The following is a 27,062-nucleotide window of genomic DNA, read 5'->3' as shown; positions in this document are numbered from 1 at the left end:
TTTACTCATTTCTTTTATTTATACGTTATAGTTCTTCATTATTAATTAGTATTGACTAACTAAATTACATATCTTTAAAACTACAAATAAAATTTAATTGTTACTCGTAGGTAAACAGGAAGAGGGAAAAAAAAAAAAAAAAAAGAGGCAAACTATACCAAACATTCTCATGATATAACTCAATTGCAGACAACAAAAATCCTAAGTAAACAAACGTTCATCTAAGTCAGTAAATTTGAGGGATCTTTAATTGATGTGGAATAATACATGAGCAAACTAAAGTAAAAGTAAGAAATTTCTAAATACAAAACGATTATATATCAGAAAAAAAGCGTTACACGGAGTTTATTTCATTTGTATTTCCATGAGTTCCAAATTCATTAGTGAAAATTTGTCTTTAAGAGATTAAAAGTCTGGTCTTTTTCCACAACCATTTTAGGTACAACTTCTAATGCGATTTAAACTCTGAATTCCTTTTCTTTTTCGAAATGTTCCATAATATCTTACACAATTTATCTCTATAACATTTTGACAACTTATAAATATTCATATTGATAAAGTGTACAAAATTTATTATTTATTCCCTCCGTCTCAAATAATCTGTTATGATTCTTTTATACATATCCCTTAAAAAAATTAAATTAGGATGAGATTTTGATTACTTTACTATTATTCATGTCTTAATATTTAATCTTTCTTCATTAGTATTTGGATGAAATAATTAATTTTGTTCTGAACTTCTAAAATGACAAATAATTTGACACAATTATTTTTATTGGAGACGGAGGGAGTAGTAATAATAACAATATAAGATAAACATTACTGCCCCTAGTAATTTCTTCATGTTTTTTATTCTAATAGAGGGCATTTCTGGTAATTTGAGTGACCATCGAATTCAGTTCTTCCCCAATTCATATCAAGGTGGAGTGTTTATATAGGTATGAAGGTGAAGTGTTGAAAAGTGATGTCATTGTTCTGGATTGTCATTCGCCAATTAGCTGATTTTGAAGAAGCCATGGTAATTCTTTCATCTATTATGTTTTTCCCCAATTTCGAATTTCCCTTTCAGAAATTATTTTACTTTTCCCCAATTCGAATGTGTGAATCTATTAAAGTAGAGTAGCAATAAGGTTCTTCTATGTTGAATATTGTGTTTTAGTTATTTGCTGTTTTAACCGCGTATTATTGTTGTCATTATTATTAGTTAGTTGTATTTGCTTATGGTATGGTAGGAAGCTGCATATGGTTTAACTTGTTAATAAATTATCCTCATCATTATTGAGATCAAATTTTGCTGATGTTGAACTTGATTCTGTTTAGAGGTGAGGAAATCTATTTATTTTATCTTTTTGTCTTCATTCTGCAGGCCACATCAAAAAAAGTAATCACTAGAGAAGATTGGGAGAAAAGGCTGAATGATGTAAAAATTAGAAAAGAAGATATGAATAGATTGGTAATGAATTTTCTAGTTACAGAAGGTTATGTAGAAGCTGCGGAGAAGTTCAAAATGGAATCTGGGACAGATCGTATCCTTTTGTCATCTTTTGGATGTTCATGTTATGTTTTATTCCAGCATTTAAGTTATTTTTTGCGTGCGTTTAAGATTTGTTTCTCCTTATGAATTAATAGCTGATATAGATCTTGCTACCATCACTGACCGGATGGCTGTTAAAAAGGCTGTGCAGTCCGGTAATGTAGAGGATGCAATTGAGAAGGTTAATGATTTGAATCCTGAGGTACGCCTGCTCCTTTACACTTTCTGCTTCTAATGCATTTCTTTACTTTTATTGTTCTGTTGATTATAATGAACATGTGACTAGCATGGCATCTCACATTATAAACACATTTTCAATTTAGTCGACTAATTTTAGAGTTTCTTCCTCTTTGCATGTGTTTCCTTTTGATTCTTATATGCTGATCCACTCTTTATGAAAAACATAGTAAAACTTTTATTTTGCTTTGTGTGTCTCTGATAGATAGATGGGTGATATGTTAGCTGTATGCGTTAAGAGTGAAATTCCAAGAGAATGGCAGCAAACAGGGAAGTCAATAGAACGGAAGATGATAAGGAATTATTAAAGTACATCAGCTGCGGAGGGCACTTTTGTCCTGTGACTCAGCAAAAGAAAAGGATTACTGGAACAATTAGGCACATCCAATTTATGAGTCTCGATGCCCCACTGTAGACAAATGTTCATTTGTGTTTTCAATTTACTCTCAACTGTTTGTTCATCAATGAGTAGAAGAGGGAAAATGAAGGTGCACTAGGTATAAGTCTTGTTCTAATTGTGTTACCTGACATTCAATTAGTTAAATCATGGAGTGGATGTGATCAAGCACTTATCGTAGTTCCTCTTTGCCTTTTTTCCCCTCTCCTTTTCCCTAGACACGGGTTTTGTCTGTTTCTTGCGTGCACCTTGACGAATCCACCTAGACTGACACCATGCATCAACCATTATGGTCATCTCCTAGTAACCTTTGTTGCTGGTACATGCCATCAGTTAGTGCAAACAGGAAGTGGACTCTATTAATCATTTTTCTTAACCTGTCTTCTAATCTGTGGTAGCTTGGCCCTTGTTATAGACTTCCAAACAAAGCTGTCCTATCACCTTCTTATGAGCTTGAATTCTGTCTGAAGTTCTTCATAAACTCCAAGGTCAATTATTAGTCACAGAATTTTATGCTTGGTTATGGATCTTAAGAGTCTTTTGATCATGACTCTGCTCGAGCAAGCTTTTGTATGAACATATAACTTAGGGGACAGTAAATTGTCTTTGTTTGAACTTTGAAATGACCACAGATAAGCTCTTTAATATAAGCAGATAGCACGGAATGGAGAGTTCTTCCCCTTGAGGTCGATATTGTGTCAGAAAATTCTTCATCTGGAAGATTTGTGTTTTTAATGCAACTTTCATAAATTTGCAGTTAAACCCTTAAGAATATAAGAAAACACATAGGCACTGCATCTTTCTTTAGTATGCTCAGGTAGAAGCTCAAGCAATTAAGACATTTGATGCTCGCTCTTGGATCTTGTTAGTTTGACTCCAGCAAACATATGCTTGTTTGAAGTTTGCTCTATCATTGTGCTATCCTCGACTTTTTTCTTTTTTTGCTTTTTCTACTTCATCTCTAGCCTGTGCCTCTTCCGGATTAAAGAAATATTTTCTGGATAGAGCTGAAGGAATACAAAATTGAGGATGGAACATCCTGATGCAAACTGCACAAAAATTATTTTCTAATCTGACTTTGATCATTTGAACCCTCCCTATTTATATATATAAAAAGTTTGTTGGTGACATGGAAACGAGTTTATAATTTGTTGTCTTAGATGAGACCAAAAAGGACCGTGATCTAGTTTCTTACTTGGATGAATCTTCTAACCTGTGCTATTATGCATGGCAATTGGTTCCAGGCCCTCATATTTTTTTCTTTTTTCCCCTCAAAATTTAAGAGATAATCTAATGTTGCTTCGATGTAGCCAATATCAATTGTTCCCCATAGCTGATATCAGATCATAGACGTGATGTTCCAGAAGAATCCAAATTATGTTGGGTTCTTTGGTTTATCGTTCTATGCAACAGGGGTGTTTCTGTGGACATGTATGCCTTGCCTTTGTCTCTAGTATCTTTTCTCTTGTCATCTTCTGAGCTTAACACTCTAGAAAATCTTGATACTTACAAGCTACATCGCAATGAGTGCTGACTTTTAGATAGTTTGAGTTGATTGTATCTTACGTTTCCCTTCTTGAATGCAGATATTAGATACAAATCCACAACTCTTTTTCCATCTCCAACAGCAAAGGCTGATAGAGTTGATAAGGAATGGAAAGGTCGAAGAAGCTCTGGAGTTTGCTCAAGAGGAACTGGCTCCAAGGGGAGAAGAAAATGTAACTATTCGTCTTTAGAAACTATTTTTGTAATTTCTGTAAGTTTCTTTTTTCCAAGGCTACATACATCTTCACTCGATCTATATTATTGAAGGAGAAAAGCAAGTCTTCAATCTAACTCACAGTTTAATTTCATATACCATCTGCATCTCGAATCTTATCTGGCTGAACTTCATATTTTCTGAACATTAAAACCTATTGACTGGGGAGTGTTTCCATGGTTTTTCTATTAACTAAATTTCAATAACTCTACAGCAAGCCTTCTTAGAAGAACTGGAGAAGACTGTTGCATTACTGGCTTTTGAAGATGTTTCTAACTGCCCAGTTGGAGCGCTTCTTGATGTATCACAGCGTCTAAAGACCGCAAGTGAGGTAAATGCAGCAATTCTCACCAGCCAAAGTCATGAAAAAGGTTAGTCCCATTTCCAATAAAAATCATTGTTGATATAGGTCTCCACACAGTTCTGTAAGGGGAGCGCTAATTATTGTTATAGCTTAATTCAGAAACAGCCCCTCTGCCTTTATAGGGTAGGGGTAAGGCTGCGTACACACTACCCTCCCCAGACTCCACGTACGGGATTAAGCTGGGTTTGTTGTTGTTGTTTGTTTAACATTTTAAAGATGCTCATGGCATTAAATGCTTTTTTTGTGATTCATGTTGATTAAAACAACAGATCCAAAGCTTCCAAGCCTATTGAAGATGTTGATATGGGCACAAAACCAGCTTGATGAAAAAGCAGTATATCCTCGCATAACCAATCTTTCTACTGCATCACTTGAAGATCCTGCTGTCTGAAAGATGATCAAAGTTCCTTCATGATTCACATTGCCTAACTTAATAGAGCTAAAGGCAAGAAGACCTTGTACTCTTTTGCTTTAAACCACTTGTTGCTGATAGATTCATTTTATTTCAATTTTTATTGTTGCTTAGGCATATGTTAGATTGGCAGCAGGATGTGCAGTTATACACAGGCCGAGTTGGACCTTCCCACCTTAATCCATTTGTCCTTTTCATTAGTGGTGTGGAAACTGGAATTTGTGTGATTTTTCAGAACTTGTGAATTTGGTGTAATATGTACCATATTTAGTTCCACTTGCGTACCACTGTTTTTTCAGTTTGCATTTTCTTCAAATTTCAAAGAAGAGCTTTTGCAAAAATAAATAAATAAATAAAAGTATCTCAATTTTTTATGTTCCATATTTTTGCAACAAAAAAATGTTTTTTAATGAAACACCAAAAGGAAAAAAATTTCAGTAGTTTGGTTGAAAAAATATTTCTCTTTCAAAAAATTAAAAAGTTGTTTAAAATTTTGAAGCTATTGCTGCCTGAATCATTGAAGATAAATAGGCCCAATGTAACACTCAAGTTGTCAATGCGATCTAGCTTAATGGAGGTGTTGTAACTCCTACATATCTTTCTTTTCCCTCTTTGCCTTTTTAGTTCTGATTATTTACTTATTATACTAATTTGACTGATTAATACAAGAACCATTTTTCGGAGTAACATATTTCAATGTGGAAGGTCGAGTTTTCCCTGGCCCAATTTAGCATTTTACTAATGGGATTTTTTTGGAGCATTTGCATCTATACCTGCTTTTTGGGTCACGTTTTAACTTGTGCCCGCTTTGCAAAAAAAATTACAAGCGTACCCACTTTTTCGCATAACTTCAGCATACAGGGCTGAAGTAGCAAAGACAATCACGCAAAACTTCAGCATTCTAGTAGACGGGCCTGAAGTAGCAAAGGCAGTGCTGAAGTTTTTTTTTGTCCCGGATAAGATGCTGAAGTTTTTTTGTCCCGGATAAGATGCTGAAGTTATTTAGTTCATTTGTAAAAACTTCAGCACTAAAATAGCTGAAGCTTTTTTTGTCATGGATTCATTAGTTTTGTCATAAAGCTTTTTCAAAAACTTCAGCAGAAGATGCTAAAGTTATTTAGTTCATTTGTAAATTTTTTGTCCTGGATAAGCTTTTTCAAAAATTTCAACAAAAGATGCTGAAGTTACTCGGTTCATTTGTAAAAACTTCAGCACTATATAAGCTGAAGTTCTGATTTGTCTTAAAAATCGACAGTCTTTGGATTGGATAACGAGATTAAAAATTGCAATAGGAACTGCAGAAGGTTTAGCTTGTTTACAACATGAGTGTAATCCTCCTCTTGTTCATAGGTATTTGTTTCTTTCACTTTTTCGCATTATTGATTTTCTCCTCAAATGATGATATACACGATTTTTGTCTATAACAGAACCATTATTAAGTTCAAGTTATTGTAAAGTTCTATACCAAGCTAATTATATTCTGTATTTTCTGATTGAAGAGATGTTCAAGCTAGCAGTATCCTTCTCGGCGATAAATTTGAAGTAAAGCTGGGAAGTTTGAGCCTAATTGGTCAAACATATGGAATGGTGGTAGTATTAGAGAATTAATCATAGTGTCTTTCAGTTGTTAATAGAAGAAGAAGAAGAAGAAGAAGAAGAAGAAGAAGAAGAAGAAGAAGAAGAAGAGGAGAAAGGGGCTGAAGTTGTTTAAAAACTAGGTACAGGTTAAAACTTTTTTAAAAAAATGGGTATAGGTTAAATAGGGGCGACCAAATAGGGCGCCCCGTGCAATTTTTGTGATTTTTTCATTTCCATACACTATTGGAAACTTTATTACCCTAAATGTTCATGTTTTGTAAATTACTCTACCTACACAAGTTTTGTTTATAAAATATATACATTCTACTTTAAAAAGACTCTCATTCCATTATTAGTGCATTCAATTAAGGGATTTAGTTACACATTTTTCTCCTTTTTTTTCTCCTCTTCTCTTTCCTTATGTTTCCACTCATATGTCACAATTCGGTGGATCTTACCCAATTTTATTGGGTGTAAACTTTTTGTTTCAATTTTTTACTTTTTGCCTTTTGCTCTTCCCTTCATCTTCATTATTTCCTTTTTGACATTTTCAAAAGTTCAATATCACATTATGTCAAACAGATTAACTATGTCAAAACTCCTAATTTAGCTTTCTCTTTGGTGTTACTTTTATTTCAATTTTCTAATTTTTACTCTTTGTTCTCTTCTTCAATCTTCCTTATTACCTTTTTGACTTTGCCAAAAGTTCAATATCGCATTATGTCGAAACTTTTTACTTCCTTTGTATCCAGATTAACCATATCCAAAATTCTAATTTAGCTTTCTCGGTCAAATCGACAAGTTTGTTAAGCAGTTTGATCAAAACCCTATTGATTAAAATAATTCTCAGTTCTGATAAATGTGATTCGCATGATCATAAAATTTCAGAGGAAGTTAAAATGTGTAGAAATATTACCGAAAAGGCCTAATTTTATTAACATATTCTTCATTGCAGCGCCTCAATTTCACACTTAAAATTAGTCTGTTCACATTTTCATATTTTCTCTATAAATAAACAAGTCAAAAATCAGTACCAATACATCCTTTTAAAAGTTTACAAAAGAAGTTTCAACTTTATAATAAAATAGATGAAAATGGCTTCAAACTCAACCACTTCTCTGTCCTTGACACTATTCCTTATTACACAAATACAATTTTTATACAATTTTATAAAATATATCTTTTGTATATTTTGCATCTGATTTATACATAGTAAAAATAAATTTCATACAACTAATTATATATTATACAACTTATCTACAATTTTCACACATTATTCTACCCAGTTAAATACAACTACAATAACATACAACTTAAATACAAACTTTATACAATATGTCTTTTGTATATTTTGTATCTGATTTATACATAGTAAAAACAAATTTCATACAACTAATTATATATTATACAACTTATCTACAATTTTCATACATTATTTCTACTCAGTTATATATGACTACAATATCATACAACTTAAATATAATTTTTATACAATATTGTTCAACTTTCATACAATAGTTAAATAAATAAAAGAAAAATATATAAACAACATAATACAATTTTACTACAATTTCGTAAATATAATCTATATCATGTCTTCTTCTTCTTCTTTTTCGAGTTTCAATCTAAAACTCAGCCAAAATCAAGTCTAATCTTCACCAAAAACCCTCAAAATTGAGATATAAACTCCAAACCATATTCCAAATTGTCAGCAACAACACCCAATACAAACAAATAATGATTTTTGAGAACCTAAATTCGAATTCATAGTTTCAAAGCTTTTTAATGGCTGTCAATGGTGGAATTGTTGCTCTCTTTTCCTTTGCTTTACATTACTGAAATTAGGGATTGGGAGATAGATAGAGACGTAGAGAGAATTCTCAATTCTTTGCAACAACATCCAATTCAAACAAATAATATTTTTTGAAAACCCAAATTCGAATTCAAAGCTTCAAAAATTTTTAATAGTTGTCAACGGTGGAATCGTGGGTGGGTGCAAGATACGTGGGGGAGGGGGTGGGAGGGGAATGGGATGTGGAGAGAGAAACGTGGGGAGTGGAAGATATGTTAGAGTAATTTTAGGACACTAATTATTATCATTAATTCCCTTAAAATATACATAAATGGTAATTGGGTATATAAAATGTAATTATAGTAAAACTTTAGTAGAGAAGGTAATATAGTTTCATATAGTGTATAGAAATGTAAAAATTCCTTTACACTAAATTGGGTTCAATGTGGAAGGGAAATTGGGCTAGAACCCTTTCCTGGCCAGAACCTATAATCTTTCACATTGAATAGCAGCCCAAAATGAAGGGAGTCTTACAGAAATATCCCAAAAAAATTTCAACTTACCAACCCCTAGTCATTAATTATAGACTTACCATAACTAGTCAAGTACATATAAAAATTGAAAACTCAAATAAATAAGGTTTTTTCTCTTCAAGAATCACACACAAAGATCTCTTTCCATATTTTTAAACGTGATTAGCAATATTAGATGCAAGACGGAAAAGAAATTTCATGGATGAGGTAGCAAATAAGGTGATGAAATACAATATATATATATATATATATATATATATATATATATATATATATATATATATATATAGATTCAAAAAATTAAAGCAAAAAAGGACTTTTTTCAATGGGTATGGTTGAGATTCATTGAAAACATATCGAAGAGTCAATATACAAAATTTGAGGAAGATTGGAGGTAATTTGGATTAAATTGGTATCAATTCGTAGTTAAAATCGAGTCCAAAAAATTCTTCTGCGACACATGTATCAAACATGTATCACGCATGCACGCAAGGATACATGGAAATACATGTGATACACATTTGACACAATATGATACATATATGATACACAAGTGATACACATATCATTTTGTCATGTTCATCTTCTACTTTAAATTTTCAATTCAAACCACCTCAAAACTCCACCAAATCATCCCAAAATTGAGATTCAAACTTCTTTAGATGTACCCAATCTATTCTAATAACACCCACCCAAAAGAAAGCAAAAAATTGACTTTTTTTTAGCTACAATTAGCTAATTAACTAATATTAATAATATTTCGTAAATTGGCTAATTTTTATAATAAGCTACTTATAAATGAATATAGCTGATATTTTCCCAAAAAGTGTATGGGTCCGATTAGATTATTTCGTAAAAATAGCACGGTATAGCCAGTTTTCGGACTGGTCATCCAAAAATAGCCAGCGTTTATGAAGTCAATGAAAAATATCCACTATTTTGCTGCAACAGAGACCGGTCCAGCATAGTATACTGGAGTTCGATGCACCTGTGTATGAACTCCAGCATATTATGTTGGACCGGTATACGTTGTTGACTCCAGTATAATATACTGGACAATTATACTTGCTGGAACTCCAGTATATTATGCTGGAGTTCTAGTGTACTTATGCTGAAACTCCATCATATTATGCTGGAGTTCCAGCATACTTATCCTGGAACTCAAGCATATTTATGTTGGAACTCCAGTATAATATACTGGCGTATTTTCTGGATTTTAAACAGTGTTTTCACTCAGATTTATCTTTACATGAAAAGTGGCTAAAATTCAATTACTGTTAAAACTAAGTTATTTTTGAACGATCAGTTGTAAATCTGGCTATTTTGGAGAGTTGGATTGTCTTGAGTCTCTACTGTTGTTTTCGGGTTGTGGATAGAGTGCGGCTCAATTTGAGCTTGAATTTTTATGAATTGGTTTTAGGTTTGGTTTCAGAAGGTAATTGTGCATGTAATTTAGTTTCAGAGAAACCGTTTTGCAATTTTACGTGTTACAAACGTCTAAAAATTGTCACTACCTTCCTTTCTTTCATAGATGCTTCCATACATCATAATATTCGGTTTAAAATTACGAGACAAATGGGTTAGTAAGCGTTTGGCCATAAGTTTTGGAAGTTTTTTTTTCCTTCCAAATATGTGTTTATTTATAGAATTAATCTAGGTTTTGGATAATTTCGAAAACCAAAATTTTAAATCCCAAATATAACTTAAGACATCTTTTTGGTCCAAATCATGATCATTTGAGATATTTTAGCTGAAAAAAATAAAAGAAAAGGAATTTTTAACATGTCAAAACTTTCCCAAAATTCATGTCCAAACATATTTTTAATTTCACATCAAACTTCACCCCAAATCAAGTTTTTCAAAAAATATTTAAAAATCTATGTCCAAACGAATCCTTAATCATTATTTATTTGTAAATACGTGAAAAAGTGACAAATTCCCCCGAATTATTCGAGATATGGAAATCTACAAGAAGAAATTGAGGTTGTGTAAACTTTAGAACTTGTCACATGGGTTTCAAATTTTGCTTGAAGACTGATTTCTGATTTCGCATTTGTTTTGTGGTTCTTCCAGTTTGGAGATTATATTATCCCTTCTTTTCTTAGGTAAGTTTTATTTAAATTGAAATCTTTGTTAATGAACTGTTCCTCGAAAACATACTTGTGTTTATATAAGTAAAGTAATAGGCCTGCGAGCCTAAAGAAGATAAGAAAAAGATCTTCATTGAATATTAAATAAAGGAATGGAAAAAAATATTACTCCTAGTACGAGTAAAGAAAGGAGTTCTTTCTTGATAATCGCAAAGCGTAGTATAATATATAATATATAATCACTAATTAAATTCATGCTTGGCTCGACAACTACAGTGTTGCTAGATTCTCACATGATGTAATTTGCACCCTCTAATAGTGCTACTATATCTTATCCCATTTCCAGTCTGATTTATTTATTTATTGGTACTCACATAAAAGAGAGTATCTCATTTGGATTTGCTCCCTTTTACCTTTTTCTAACTTTTTCAGAGTGGGATGCACACCAAAGTTCATAGTCCCAGACCTAAAATAAATATATTTTCTTGTGGGGTTAATTATGCTAAAAAATCAAATTTTGTAAACACATAATTAAATACTCCTATTGTTAGTACGTGATTTATTGCATAAATATATAAAATATAATGGACGACAAGCATGCCATGATCATCTCAGTCATCTACTTCTAGCTAGAAATTTAATAAGTAGTAAATTTTTTCCCATCTTTAGTGATGCATAATTGCTATGGGAAAATTTCGATTCCCCCTTTTCCTGTATTTTACTCTCTTTTATTTCTTATAAGCATGGTTTTAAATTTCTTTTTTAGAAACAGAAATGCAATTCCATTAATGCACATATTATATGGCACGAAAGAGTTCATGAAAGACAAGATTAACAGGCTACGTGTGAAGCAATTGTTTGATGTTTCTCATTGTTGATGCTATGATTACATAAACCAAAACCAATGTAAATTAAAGCACAAGGTTTTCTTCTTTTAGATTTGCTAGAAAACCTTGACTTCGTATACTTGATCTTATTAAGAATATTCTCTTAATTAATGATAGCCGCCTTAGGCTTGTGCCATGTAATTAATAACAAACAATCAGAAACAGTCAAAATTTTCGATAAATTCTATAACATTAAAAACTAGTAATCATGATGATATAACATACAATTGCAAACATTGGACACCTATACTTAACAATGCTAACAAACAATTTTTCATTGTGTTATCCGTCCTAATCACTGAAAATCTTACATATATGAAGTTGAACATATATCTCATCCTTTGAATATAACCTTAGTTAATTACTACCACTCTTATCATCTTCTGATTTGAAAACACCGAGTGCGGATAAGTTTTTTTCCCTTCAAACTTATGGGTTCTCTTTCCTTCCCTTCCCCATCTCGAGCAGCACCACAATCGCCAGAAAATTCCACATCAAGGTACTCTATTTTTGCCTCATTTTCTTCAACTATCGTAACAAATGATGTCACTGTTACAAACTGGATAGCATGTTATGATCCTTCTAACAACACTTGGAGTTATGTTACTTCGATTCCCGATTTTCCCGAAAACCATGTGCTCAAGGACTTCGCTATGGTTTCAATTTCAAGCTCAATTTACATTATAGGTGGTCGACTTTGTCGAAAAGAAAAAACTCAAAATGCTCAATATGAAAACGATGAGTTTTTCGATAGTGATATTAACGTACTATCATCGGTGTTACGTTATGACATTACTTCTAATCAATGGTCAAAATGTGCACAACTCAATGTACCACGTTACAGTTTTGCATATGTTGTTAAAGACAATAAGATTTATGTAGCTGGAGGACAATCAACATTAGGTAGTGCTAGGGGTACTTCATTATCTGAAGTTTATCATCCCTTAGTTGATGAATGGACTCAATTGCCAAATATGAATAGATCAAGATGCAAATGTGTAGGTGTGACGTGGCAAGGGAAAATCCACGTGGTTGGTGGATTTGTCCAAGGTGGAGGTTTTTCGCAATACGTGGATCGTTGTTCGGCTGAGCTGTATGACACGTCAAGGGGACAGTGGGACCTTGTGGCAGGGATGTGGCAATTGGATGTGCCAGCTAATCAAATAGTTGAGGTAAATGGTAGGTTATTTAGCTCTGGGGATTGCCTTAATGCATGGAAAGGTCATATTGAGGTTTATGATGGGAAACTTAATATATGGTATATGGTTGAAGGTTCACAAAAGAATATTTTTCCCTTTGAAGAAAATGGACAACCAATTCATCGACTATACTTAACAATGGTCCCACTTGGGACACGTTTGTATTTCTTCGCTGGTTATCGGACGGTCGATAATCCATCAATGACTACATCAGTGGTTTATGCATTTGACACGTCAGCAACAGGAGGTGAATGGAAGAGCTTTGAGCCAATACAAGAGGAAGGAGAAAGAGAGCTATGTAGTCATTGTTGTGTTGTCCAACTCTCTTAGAGTTTGAGACTTGCCCAAGCAACAAAGGGACAAAATATTGGACCATCTAGATACTGTACAATCTTATCTCGCAACTTTTGATTTTTTTTTAGTGTAGAAATATAAGGTAAGATTGCGCATAATAAATCTATTACTTCCTTCGGTCCAAAATAAGTGATCTATTGGCTTTTTTCTTATGGTCCAAAATAAATAATTTTTCCAGATTTCAAGAATGAATTAATTATTTTTTCCTACATTGTCCTTGGAGTAATTAATGTTGGAGTACGTGTTAGAAGTGTTTATGTGAAGAGACAGTAAAGGTTAATATGGTCAATTTTATTGCTAAATAATATTAAAAGATGAATTTCTTAATATGTGTGAAAATAACCAAAAAAATCACTTATTTTGGACCGGAAAGTACAGTTTAACTACCGTACTCAACGCTTTGATTCTTTCTTCTTTTTCAATAAATTCTTTAATCATCTCCAAGAAAACGTGGGGAAATTGCTTTTCCCCTCACTAGAGGAAAAATCAAAAATATTACTACTATGTTTGTTCAAAATAGGGAAAAAAACATGATTTGGTTTGTCTTTCTAGGCTCCTTGCACTAGTAGATCTTAGGCTTTGTATGGCATTTCTATTAGCCAATAAATGATGTTGCTGCTGGACCAATGGTCCTCCTTAATTTATAAAGCAGGGTTTTTTTATTGAAGTGATTTTTTCTTCAAAATCCCAAAAACCATTCAGGACCACAAAATTAAAATAAAAAGGCTCTAGCATGGCAACCATTTTCTTTCATTTCTTTTTGGGGATTTGCCTTAGTACTAGATTAGAAGATTGGGCGACACTCATTAGTGTTAACTATACAATTAACTGCTTTTCAGCTTGTCTGCAATCAATTCACTAGTCTTCCAAGAACCAATGATGTCCCCAATTGCCTATTTTCATGGATCTTGCCTAAAGAAGAGGTATAAAAGGATAAAACTAAAGTTCAGCTTCCTTTTTACTTCTCTCTTCCCTTTAACACAAACAGTATCTGTGCAGTGAGCTCCAAATTCTCAAATTTTTTTTAAAGAAGGTTTTATTTTTTATTTTTTAGCATTATGACGAAGTATATCATTTTATTAGTAATGTCTATATATTTCAAATTCCAACAATCGAACGAAGAGAATGATTGATCCGACATAGATTGGCCTATATAGGATCAAAAAGAGATGCAAAACAATGACCAACTTTTTTACTTTTATCTTTCAGCATCCAAAGAGAGTTGCAATTGACTCAAAAAGCAAAAACATCATTAAAAGAAGAGAAAAGACTGAAGCATTTTATCCCTTTTTTCTCAGAATCGGCCAATCGATGACCACTTGCCAGGGTGCCAAGGGACAAACAGTGAGAATTTTTCCCAATCGTTCGCGCTGTAGCTATCACCATTTTTTAAGATACTCTATGTACAATGTTTTTCATTCAGTTTTGACATGTTTCCTGACCTCAACTGGCAATAATATCATCAAAAAATTAATAATTTTTTTAAGAAAAAAAGAACTTCTTCAAGAAAAATAAATAAATTTTTTGTATAACTTTTCGCCAAAAGAAAAAAAATCAAAACACAATCAAAAGCGGAGGCAGAATTTAGTTTATGGGTTCAGAATTTGCAATTGAACTCATAGTTTGTTAGTTATTGGGTTCGCAATTAATTATTTATACTTATTTAATAGATTTTCTAATACAAATATGCTTCATCCGGTACACAACAAGTGACCATTTGCTTTTTTCTTTTGGTCCAATCCTCACATTTGAGAAGAGAAATAAGTGCTATTATAACTATGATGCAATATTTAATTAAGGGTAGTTTAGTCACACTAATTATTTTCGTCTAGAATTTAGTATTTCTTTAATTGGTGTGCCCAAAGAAAATTGATCATTTATTGTGGACCGAAGAGAGTAATATCTAAGCAACAAACTACTGAATTCGTCTGAACTCGTAGGTAACACTTTCCCTTTGCCCCCAGCTTGTTTGGATGGTTGTTACGCATCGTTTCATAATGTATCGTATCGTATTGTATTGTATTGTATTGTATTGTATTGTACTGTATCGTTTGATAAATACAATGTTTGGATAAATTGTGTCGTTTGCCATCATTTCATGATATCACGCACCAGCAATGTGAAGAATAAGCTTGCAATATTATAAAGAAAAATTATGATACAAGGTAAAATTACTATATAAAAAAGTAGGGTAAATGATAAAATAAAATAATTTAATAATAATAAAGGGTGATATTGAGAGAAAAAGACAAGGTAACAACGCGATCACACCAAATCGGTCGTTACATAAATTGGCACATTTCGTCGTTATGTAACGATAAATTTAACGATACGATATAATAAAATTTAAGTAACAATCAAAACAAACATTGTATTTAAAGTAATAATCAAAACAAATATTATATTTAAAGTAACAATACGATACAATACCACGTATAACGACCATCCAAACAAGCCGTAAACACAACCACTAAAAGGAGTAGATTCAACTTAACCCTGACTTAAAAGCTCATTGGCTGAGTCTCTCACGAGCCACTGGTACCACGAGATGTTTGACCACATCCCAATCGGTGAAATTTATATAAGCGCACGTAAAAGTTTTATTCACTGCCGCACGCTATCTCACGTGTGCTCTTGTTCTTGCGCATGCGTCTTCGCTCTTTTGACTCATTTAACTTATAATCTTTACCAACCTATTTCACTTCAAAAGGAAAAAGATAAATTCACCTTTGCAACTTGATATTTTTTGTGTATTTGCGAACTTCGCTTGGACATGCTATTTAATTTCAAGTGAAATCTTTAATTTTTATTAATAAACCTCTACAGAATTTAATGTCCAAACAAAAAAAAAATCACTAACTTTTTATCAATTTCAACTTCTGTAGAGTCATCATATGTTTTAGAACTCGATTCTGGGTTCCGAGATCTTTGAAACCTCATTTTATTCCTCCTCGATTTGCGTGCGCAGTTCGAGCGAGTTTCAGGAAATCTTTAATGTTGAAAGTTGATGAAAATAATAATTTTTGCCTTTAAAAGTTGATTTAGTTGACTTCGGTCAACATTTTGAGTAAACGGACCCGGACTCGCGTCTTGACAGTCCTGGTGGGTCCGTATCGAAATATGGGACTTGGGCATATGCCCGGAATCGAATTCTGAGGTCCCAAGCTTGAGAAATCAATTTTTGATGAAAATTAAAAATCTGAAAATCTAATGGTTTTAAGAATTTGGTTAATGTATGATCGTGTTGGTATCGGGTCCGTATTTTGGTTTCGGAGCCCGGTACAGGTTCAATATAATATTTAAGTCATGTCTGTAAAATTTGGTGAGAAACGGAGTTGGTTTGACGTGATTTGGACGTCCGCTTGAGAAAAAGAAATTTCAAAGTGTTCTTGAGAATTTCATTCGATTTGATGCTAAATTCATAGTTCTAGTTGTTATTTTGGCGATTTGATCTCACGAGCAAGTTTGTATGAATTTTTAGACTTGTGTGCATGTTTGGTTTGGAGCCTCGAGGGCTCCGTTGAGTTTCGGATAGGCCACAGGGTGATTTGAAACTTAGAAAATTTCTGGTGTTGTTTAGTCTTGTAGCAGGCCTCAGACCTCGCAAATGCGAGGTCAAGCTTTGCATTTGCGACCATTGTTTAGTTCGTATTTGCAAGCTTCTCTTCGCATTTCATTGCAAATGCGAAGAGAAGCTGGGTCAGCCTATGTTCGCAAATGCGAACAATCCTTCGCATTTCATTGCAAATGCGAAGAGAAGCTGGGTCAGCCTATGTTCGCAAATGCGAACAATCCTTCGCATTTGCGATGGGGACAAGGGAAAGGTAGACTTCGCATTTGCGACCATTCGATCACATTTGCGATCAGCTCAGCTCACAATTGTGAGAATTTCTTCGCTTTTGCGAAGCAAGCAGGAGTGTAAGAGACCTCACAAACACGATGGTTTTCTCGCATTTGCGAGCTTCGCAATTGTGAAGCTCAGGTCGCAATTGCGACATCTGCAGCTGTGTAAAACCTAACTTAGACGGAATTTTTGCTCATTTCTTAAAATTTTCAAAACAAGAAACCCTCCAGGCGATTTTCCAAAGACCACTTCTTTCCCAAATTATAGGTAAGTGATTCTTAACTCATTTCTTTCAATATTTCACTTCAATTTACAAGATTTCAACGTAGAATCTAAGATTTTCATGGTGGAATTGGGGATTTTTTAGTAGAAAATAGAGATTTCGAAATTTAGGGATATAGAACTCAAATTGAGGTTGGATACCAAAACCAATTATATATCCGGGCTCGGGGGTGAATGGGTAATCGGGTTTTGATCTGAATTGCGAGTTTGGACCAAGCGGGCCCGCGTGTTACTTTTGTTGACTTTTTCAAAAGGCCTAAATTGAATTCTTTGCAATCGTGGGTAGTTTCTAAGACATAAATTAAATTGTTTGGTCGGTAATTTGCTAGATTCTATTGGTCCGGAGGCTTGTGTGAAGGGAAAGGCGGTGATTGTGCTTTGAGTTTGGCCATTGGAGCGAGGTAAATGTCGTGGTTAACCTTGGCTTGAGGGATTAGGTCTTATTTGCTTATTTACTATATGTTTGAATGTTGACTACAATGCATAGGTGAAGTGACGAGTATCTATGCGTTGTTGTTGAGTTATAGCATGCTAGTGAGTCTTTCATAAAATTATAGTTTTCTGTGATCATATTATCCATGCTTAGACTAGTTTATTGTTATGTTGATTGTTCTTATCATATGTACGGATTTTGGTAATGATTGAGTATTGACTCAAAGTCGAGGTTGATATTTTGGAAGTAATTATTAAAATAAAACTTGTTATTGTCATTTCTATCTCCATATTATTATTGTTCCTTGTTTTGGTGAGGAAGAGTATTAAAAGCACGAAGGGTGATGCCGTGTCATTCTTATTTGATTCATATGGTGAGGTTGAGAGAAAAAGCACGAAGGGTGATGCCATGCCATTCTTATTTCATTCATATGGTGAGGTTGAGAGTAAAAGCACGAAGGGTGATGCCATGTATTTTTCATTACTATATTTACTTGTTGTTACTGGCTCAAGGTGTACTAGATGTTTAAATTTCACTACTACTGTGATTCTTTATCTCGTAATCCCCTCGGCATGTTTTCCCTCCCGTTATTATCTGTTTTGCTTCTATTAGTTGTTATTATGCTCGTAAATTGTTTAACTGCACACGTTTATGCATGTGTTTTGTCCTAGCCTCGTCACTATTTCGTCGATGTTAGGCTCGACACTTACCAGTACATGGGGTTGGTTGTACTAATACTGCACACTACACTTTCTGTGCAGGTTTTGGTACTGGATCGTGTTGACCCGAGTTGAGCTGCTGACTTCAATCCCACAGGAGACCCAAGGTAGATCTGCCGGCGTTTGTAGACCCTAGAGTCCCCTTCTAGTTATTTAAGTTTATTATTTCTTTTAACTCGAAAATAGTTGTACTTTTCTTCAGCCAGTTATTTGTAGTGACTATTAGAAGTTCGTGAATTGTGACACCAGATGTTGAGTAGTTGTGTATAATTACTTGGGTTATTATAAAATTCTACACTCCTTTAAATCTGTTATAGTTTAATCGTTGTTATTTACTAAACTATTTAAGAGTTAGTATATTAATCTCTAATTGTTGGCTTGCCTAGCAACTGTAAGGTTAGGCGCCATCACGGTCCTGACAGTGGAAAATCCGGGTCGTGACAAGTTAGTATCAGAGCACTAGGTTGCCTAGGTCTCACAATTCACAAGCAAACTTAGTAGAGTCTGTAAGATCGGTACGGAGACGTATGTACTTAATCTTCCAGAAGCTATGGAGTTAGGAACAGTTTCACTTCTATTCTTCTCTGTCTTGCGATTTTATTCTATCAATTCTAATTGAACTCTTCTATTCTATTCTCTCGCAGATGGCGAGAACATGCACCGCATCTTCAGCTGAGCAGCAGCCAGAGCCCTTAGTGACAGCTCCAAGGAGGGGCAGAGGTCCAGGCCGAGGCAGGGCTAGAGGACGAGGCAGGACTCAGCCTAGAGCTCGAGCAACAACACCAGTAGCGGAGCCTCAGGTGGAGTTTGATGATGAGGTTCCAGCCTAGACTGTTCCTGCCGGACCAGCTCAGGTTATAGAGGGTTTCATAGCCACCTAGTGCTTCAGGATGCTTTGGTCCGTCTAGTGGGCCTTATGGAGTGTGTTGCTCAGACCGGCACATTTCCTGTAGCACCAGCTGTCTCTCGGGCTGGGGGAGGAGTCCAGACTCTCGCTACTCATACTCTGGAGCATATAGCTCCCCAGTTTCAGACTCCAGTAGCTCAGCCAGTTGGGGCAGTTCTACCAGGTGTTGTAGCATAGACCAGTGACGGATCAACTATGTCTTTTGAGGCTTTGTGGAGATTGGATAGGTTTACCAAGCTTTTCCCAGTTTACATGGCGGTACATCTTCAGAGGATCCCCAGAACTATTTGGACAGTTGTCATGAGGTTTTACGGAACATGGGGATAGTGGAGACCAATGGGATCGACTTTGCTGCATTTCATCTGTCGGGTTCTGCCAAGAAATGGTGGAGAGATTATATGTTGTCCAGACCAACTGGGTCGCCGGATCTTACTTGGGATCAGTTCTCTCAGTTATTTTTTGATAAATATCTTCTTATCACTCACAAAGAGGACTACCGGTTCTTTATTTTATGTACTTTTTATTCTGCAAACAGTAGTAGTTAGAACACCTAGAAGAACCAGGTTCTTCTAGAGCAAAAATTGGGTACCACACAATTACCCCCCCCCCCCTATATGGTATTGACATTTAGAACAGCAATTGGTATCAGAGCGGGTTATCCTTGAAGAGGTTAACACCTTAGGAAAAGATCAACATGGGTGCACCACCTGGGAACTGGGAAGGGCAATCCACTACTAGGCCTCCACTTTTCAATGGCCAGTATTATTCTTGGTGGAAGAACAGGATGAGGGATCACATCATAGGAGAAGACTATGAACTCTGGGACATAGTCATTGATAGTCCTCTAGTAACTACTAAGAAGAATGCTGAAGGAGTAGATGTGCCAAAGACAAGAGCTGACTGCACTGCTGAAGACCTGAAGAAGTGGGAGAAGAATGCCAAGGCCAAGAAATGGCTTGTGTATGGACTAGGTCCAGATGAGTACAGTAGAATTCAAAGTTGTACCACTGCTAAGGAAATCTAGGACACTTTGCAAGTGGCTCATGAAGGAACACCTCAAGTGAAGAGGTCCAGAGGAACAATGTTGTATTCTCAGTATGAGAATTTTACCATGAAGGAAGGAGAAATCATCCAAGAGATGTATACAAGGTTCACCACACTAACAAATGAACTTAAGTCTCTTGGAAGGATTATTCTTGAAGAAGATAAAGTTGAGAAGATTTTGACAAGGGTTCTGCCAGTCTCTTGGGAAAGCAAAATCACTGCTATTCAGGAATCAAAGAACATTGCTACCCTCAAGCCGGATGAACTAATTGGAAACCTTACTGCCTATGAACTGAGAAGGCAAACCATGAAAATGGATGCACCAAAGAAGGAAAGAAGTCTAGCTTGCAGAATTGCTGAAGGTTCGGATCTGGAGGATGATGAAATGGCTATGATCACACGAGATTTTAAAAAGTACCTGATGAGAGGAAAGAGTTCTTCAAGAGGTAAAATCTTCAACAAACCAAGGGCTCCTGAGAAACAGACCAATGAAGGTTGCTACAAGTGTGGTAAGACTGATCACATGATTAAGAATTGCCCTCAATGGGAAATTGAGTGGAAGAAGGAAAGAGCTGAACAAAGGAACAGGAAGAAGAAACAGGTTCAACCAAAAAGTAACAAAAGATCAACAAAGGCTATGGCTGCTGCCTGGGGAGAAACATCAGATGAGGACTCAGAAGATGAAGCTGGAGATGAACAAGCACTTATGGCCATCGGAGGATCAGATGATGAACAAGAGGTAAGTATTCTTCATCTCAAAGACAAGATTAAATTCTTGTCTAAAGAAAGGTTGTCTGAGCTACTGCTAGACTTCATTGATGAGTTTGAGATAATTAACAATGAGAAGGAAGAGTCGTCTAGGGAATGTATGATCCTAAAAGCCAAGTGAAAAAATCTAGAGTCTAGGGCTAATGAGAGTGAAAGTGAAAATACTGAATTGAAGAACCAGGTTCTTGAACTTGACACTAGTGTCCTAGAACTTAGGTCTGAGAACTTAAAACTGAAACTAGGAACATGAAAGAAGAAAGCTGATCACACACATCTCACCCTAGAAGAAAACTTAGAATAAATGAAAGATGAGCTGTACAGGAAAGATGAGCAGATAAGAGTATTAAAAGAAGATCTAGGGAAGGTAAAACATGAACTAGACAGAACTTGCAAATGGAACAAGGCTTCTGATGCACTCTCCTGGCTACAAGAACATCACAGTAGCAACAAAAGAGGACTTGGTTATGGGAATCAAGCACCTAAGTGGGATCCTAAAAGCAAGTACCTCACTCTTCCTAAGAACAAAATTTGCACACACTGTGGCAAGACTGACCATTACAAAAATGAATGTAATGCAAAATAAAAGGCCCGTCAAAAGAACAAAACTTTTGTTCAAAAAAAAAATAGGCTGCCTGGGTGGTCTAGAAGGAATCTGGTTAATCTTTTTGCCCATATAAAGGGACCCAAACTAGTTTGGGTTCCTAAGACTAACCCCTGATTTCTTTTTGCAGGTCCAAGTGAAGGGAAGCAACCAAACATGATACATAGATAGTGGTTGCTCAAAACATATGACTGGAAGCAATTTCACTTGAGGACTTAAGGGGAGGCAATGTCTCCTTTGGAAATGGGAAGAAAGGTGAGATCATTGGGGTTGGAAAGGTAGGTAAGATAAAATCTCACTCCATTGAGAATGTCTACTTGATAGATGGCTTGAAATACAGCCTGATCAGTGTGTCACAACTATGTGACAGAGGTAACCTTGTAGCATTCACCTCTACTAAATGCTTTGTGATTAACCTTACCACTGACAAGATTATTTTGCAGGGAAAAAGTGTTAACAATATTTACATTGTAGATTTGTCTACTCTCTTAGAAAATGAACTAACCTGCCTAAGTGTGCTGGATAATGATCCCCTCCTGTGGCATAAAAAACTTGGTCATGCCAGTTTGAATCAGCTAAACAAATTGGTTTCTAAGGACTTGGTGATAGGGTTACCCAACATCAAGTTCAAACAAGACAAAGTTTGTGAGGCATGTGCAGGGGGGAAGCAGGTAAGATCATCTTTCAAAAACAAGAAAATGGTAAGCATAACCAAGTCGTTGGAACTGGTCCATATGGATCTTTGTGGTCCAATGAGAACCATGATAAGAGGAGGAAAGAAATATGTAATGGTACTTGTTGATGATTATTCTAGATTTACCTGGGTACTATTTCTAACATCTAAAGATGAAGCATTTGACATGTTTACTACCTTTGTTAGAAAAACTCAGAAATAATTAGGAAATCAACTTGCATCAATTAGGTCTGATCATGGAACTGAATTTGAAAATGCTAAGTTTGCTGAATTTTGTGATGAAAATGGTATAGTTCATAACTTCTCTGCCCCTAGGACCCCTCAACAAAATGGAGTAGTTGAAAGAAAGAACAGGACTCTTGAAGACATGGCTAGGAGTATGATTCTTTCTAGTAAACTGCCTCATAGCTTCTGGGCAGAGGCTGTAAACACTGGATGTTACATTATCAATAGATGCATGATTAAACCTCTTGTAGAGAAGAGTCCCTATGAGTTACTTAAAGGGAGAAAACCAAATATATCCCATCTTAGGGCATTTGGATGCAAGTGTTTTGTGCACAATAATGGAAAAGACTCCCTAGGTAAGTTTGATCTCAGAAGTGATGAGGGAGTATTCTTGGGATATTCTTCACATAGTAAAGCATATAAAGTGTTCAACAAAAGAAATTTGTGTGTAGAAGAAAGTGTACATGTAGTATTTGATGAAACTAACATTCTTTCTGAGAGACAGGAACATGAAGATGAAGTCATTGGATTGGTAAAGGATTTGACTGAAGCCTCAGCACAAGTCAAAGTGGCACCAAAAGAAGGAACAGGTGATGGAACAGGTTCTTCCATCCAGGGAAACCTAACATCGGGAACTGATCAAAGAGGAATTGAAATAAATCCCCTAAAAGAACCTGTTCATAACCCTATTCCTCAACAACAGAACATGGGAGAAACATCTAGTAGAAACCAGTTGGTTATAAAACCTCACAAGTATCAAAGTTCTCATCCTATTGAGAACATTATCACTGATCCAACATCTAGAGTCAAAACTAGATCACAATTAAAGAATCTGTGTGTTTTTGATACTTTTTTATCTCTTATTGAACCTAAAAATGTTGTTGAGGCTTTGCAAGATGCATATTGGGTGAATGCAATGCAAGATGAACTCAATCAGTTTGAGAGAAGCCAAGTTTGGCATCTAGTTCCAAGACCTAAGGATAGATTAGTTATTGGTACAAAATGGGTCTTCAGAAACAACCTTGATGAAGATGGAACAGTTACAAAAAACAAGGCAAGACTGGTGGTCCAAGCTTACAGTCAAGAGAAAGGCATAGATTATGATGAGACTTTTGCTTCAGTTGCAAAACTAGAGGCAATCAGACTCCTCATAGCCTTTGCAGCACACATGGAATTCACTCTTCATCAGATGGATGTTAAAAGTGCCTTCCTGAATGGCTACCTGAAAGAAGAAGTGTTTGTAAAACAACCTCCTGGGTTTGAGAGCAAAGAATGTCCTGAGCATGTGTACAAGTTAGACAAGGTTCTCTATGGACTCAAGCAGGCCCCAAGAGCATGGTATGAATGACTGTCCAAATTCCTACTGGAGCATGGTTACAAAAGAGGTAAAAATTGAAAGTACCTTATTCTTAAGGGAAAAAGGTAAGGATCTCCTTGTGGTACAAAATATATGTTGATGACATAATCTTTGGGGCCACCACTGATAAGCTAAGTAAGGACTTTGCCAAATTAATGGGGAGTGAGTTTGAAATGAATATGATGGGTGAGCTTAACTTCTTCTTAGGCTTGCAGATCAAACAAAGTCCAAATGGAACCATGATCCATCAGCAGAAATATGCAAAAGAGCTTATCAAAAAGTTTAAAATGGAAGAATCAAAAGAAATAGACACACCCATTGCAACTTCCACTAAATTAGACATTGATGAACCTGGTTCATCAGTTGATCAAAAGTTGTATAGGGGTATGATTGGTTCACTTTTGTATCTTACTGCTAGCAGACCTGACATTGTTTTCAGTGTAGGGCTTTGTGCTCGTTTTCAGGAAAATCCAAAAGTGTCTCACTTGACTGTTGTCAAGAGGATACTAAGATATCTGAAAGGCATCACTGATCTATGTCTTTGGTACCCCAAAGGTAGTAATTCAATCTAGTAGGATATTCTGATGTTGATTATGTAGGTTTCCTAGTGGATAGGAAGAGTACCTCAAGTATGGCACACTTCTTTGGTTCATGTCTAGTGTCATGGGCTACTAAAAAGCAAAATCCAATGACCTTATCTACTGCTGAAGCTGAGTATGTTGTTGCTGCCTCTTGTTGTGCTCAATTGCTATGGATCAAACAACAGCTAGTAGACTTTAGCATTGAAGTTAGTTGCATTCCTATATTCTGTGATAACACTAGTGATATAAGTATGACAAAGAACCATGTTCATCATAAGAGGACTAAGCACATAGACGTTAGACACTATTTCCTAAGAGACAACTATGAGAAATGTTTGATATCCATAGAATTCTGTGCTATTGATAAGGAAATTGCTGACATCTTCACTAAAGCACTGAGTAGAGAAAAATTTGAGAGGAATAGGTTGGAATTATGGATGATTAAGATCACCTAATAGATCCAGCTAAGAATGCACAAAAAAATGAAAAAAAAATTGGCTAGAAATTCTAACCTTGTGTAAATATCTAGATTAATTCATACTCAGTAACATACTTTAATTAGTATACTCCTGTGATATGTGTATATATGACTCATTGATCTCTTACAACATTTTCTCTATTATGGCATTTGAAGCTTGTTCAAGCGAGTTCTATATGAAGAACTTAGTTCATCATTATGGGTTCATATAAAAGCTCAGGTATGTTTTCTATACTCTGCACAATTAGAAAGATTAATAATTCAATCATGAGCAGAAGTCCTATACCTGTCAAATTCCTAGAAAATTCTATCCGTTGAGCATTGAACCAGTTCTGTCCATCTAGAACTCTAAACCGTAATTTTTGCCTAATATCTTGGGAAGCCAAATCTATCATTAAAATTCTGGAACTTCAGTTTGATTAGACTTCTATTTGACCCCTGAAAAGGCTTCTGTTACTTATTTATGTCTAATTCGCTTTAAATACACACCACATCTCCAGTCTTCTTCATAATTCTAAAACCGTCAAAAATTCCTCTTCAATTCTAATTGCCCTCTTCTCCAAAATTCCCAAATTCTCTCAAGAAACGAAGAATCATGTCTAACCCACAAGATCATCCTAACACTCCTCCACCACCATCTCCCTCAAATTCATCTCATCTACTCCACCTAGTGTATCTCCAAAACCTAGGTTTCGAAGGCAGAAAATGCTTGCTCGAAAAACTATAGCATCTGAGGCTCTGAGGAAGGTTTTAAATGAAAGGTTGAAAGCTAGCCAAGTGAAATAAAGCCCAGTTTCAAAGTCTGATTCTAGCTCTAAGTCTGAATCCTTTTAATTCACGACTAAGGGAGATGGACATGGGTCTTCTAACTCTGAAAAGACTCTAGAATCTCCTTCTGAGGTAAGTTCTTCTGTGGTTGAAAACTTAGAAACTAGGTTTGTTCTGTTTGGACCCATTAGGGATGTTGAGTTGCTTGAGATGAGTAGGAGTGGAGGTAAAAAGAAGTCTTAAAAATAAAAAGAGAGAGAGGGTGCATGTGGTGAAGAGAGGGGAAAAGGGAAGGGAGCAGTTCTTGCTATATGTGGGGTTGCACAAGATAGGTTAGATGAGAGTGGCATGAAGTTAGGGGAAGTGGTTCTGGGAAAGCAGCTGAGGGGTTGGTTCATCTAAGCAAACAAAGAGATGAACCTGTTTCATCTACTAAAGAAATCTTGGTTGACCCACTGAAAAAGGTTAGGGCAAGTTATGACCCAAAGAAACGCAAAGCTACTACACCAAAAGCCCCAAATGTTCCCAAGCCATCCAAAAAAATAAAAGCCTCATCCCCAACACCTACTGCCTCTTCAGTGCCTAGGGGTAGAGCCACGAGAAGTAAGGTAAAACAGAGTGAAGCTGATCTACAAAAGGCTTTAGAAGAAAGCAAGAAAAGGAAAAAGGATAAGGGAAAGGGAAAGGTTGCAGAATCATCAGAGGCTATTGAGGAAGAAGAGATGGAACTGGTCCATCAAGAGAGGGGTACAACAATGGAGGTTCCTACACCCAAGTCTAAGAAATCTAAGACTTCCTCCAAGAAGTCCTCCTCTGTGTCTGTAGCTGTTGAACCCACACTAGCCAAGAGGACAAGATCTGCAGTGAAAGCTAAACAAACCAAAAGTTTCTGATGATGATGATTGGAGTGGAGAAGAAGAAGAAGAGGAAGAAGAAGAAGAAGGAACAAGATAAGCTTGCCATTTTTGGCAGAAGAAAAATCTTAAAAGGTAGATTGTTGAAGGACCTGGTGGAACCAAGGATGATGAGATTGGTAGACTATCTGGTTGCTCAGGGATGGAAGGACATGGTCCTTCAGATGGAAGGTAGGCTAGCTAGAAATGAGTTGATTGAATTTATGGCAAATGTTGTTGTTAAGGATGGAGTTGTCAGTAGCCAGGTGAAGGGAGTTCAAGTGCAGTTTGATGCTGTGAACTGGGAGAGATTCTGAACATACCCTCTAAAG

General features: G+C 35.5%; 2 protein-coding genes across 3 annotated transcripts; both read left to right on the top strand.

Annotated features, from left to right (window-relative positions):
- The first annotated feature begins 869 nt into the window (after positions 1-869).
- Positions 870-4,979, top strand: LOC104231642 (protein GID8 homolog). Of its 2 annotated transcripts, XR_712122.2 has the most exons (7): positions 870-1,018; positions 1,367-1,526; positions 1,630-1,736; positions 3,755-3,886; positions 4,142-4,298; positions 4,561-4,736; positions 4,818-4,979. XR_712122.2 is itself a non-coding variant. In XM_009784672.2 (6 exons), exons 1-6 carry the CDS (start codon positions 965-967, stop codon positions 4,680-4,682), a joined length of 732 nt encoding a protein of 243 aa, XP_009782974.1. In that variant the 5' UTR covers positions 870-964; the 3' UTR covers positions 4,683-4,979. The 2 variants fall into 2 exon arrangements, 1 of the variants encoding a protein (XP_009782974.1); XM_009784672.2 differs by having other exon boundaries at positions 4,561-4,979.
- Positions 4,980-12,014: 7,035 nt separating this feature from the next.
- LOC104231643 (F-box/kelch-repeat protein At1g16250-like) lies at positions 12,015-13,112 on the top strand. The gene has a single exon (XM_009784673.1). It carries the CDS (start codon positions 12,015-12,017, stop codon positions 13,110-13,112), a length of 1,098 nt encoding a protein of 365 aa, XP_009782975.1.
- The last annotated feature ends 13,950 nt before the right edge of the window (positions 13,113-27,062 follow it).

Source organism: Nicotiana sylvestris, chromosome 2 (assembly GCF_000393655.2).
Source record: "Nicotiana sylvestris chromosome 2, ASM39365v2, whole genome shotgun sequence".
Classification (NCBI taxonomy): domain Eukaryota; kingdom Viridiplantae; phylum Streptophyta; class Magnoliopsida; order Solanales; family Solanaceae; genus Nicotiana; species Nicotiana sylvestris.
This window is presented reverse-complemented; position numbering and strand designations above follow the sequence as displayed.

Bases quoted from the DNA above. Each gene is read 5' to 3' on its own strand.
- LOC104231642 (XM_009784672.2), top strand. From the start codon at position 965: ATGTCATTGTTCTGGATTGTCATTCGCCAATTAGCTGATTTTGAAGAA. The intron at 3,887-4,141 runs GTAACTATTCGT...ATAACTCTACAG, and splicing joins CTCCAAGGGGAGAAGAAAAT to CAAGCCTTCTTAGAAGAACT. The intron at 4,299-4,560 runs GTTAGTCCCATT...TTAAAACAACAG, and splicing joins CAGCCAAAGTCATGAAAAAG to ATCCAAAGCTTCCAAGCCTA.
- LOC104231643 (XM_009784673.1), top strand. From the start codon at position 12,015: ATGGGTTCTCTTTCCTTCCCTTCCCCATCTCGAGCAGCACCACAATCG.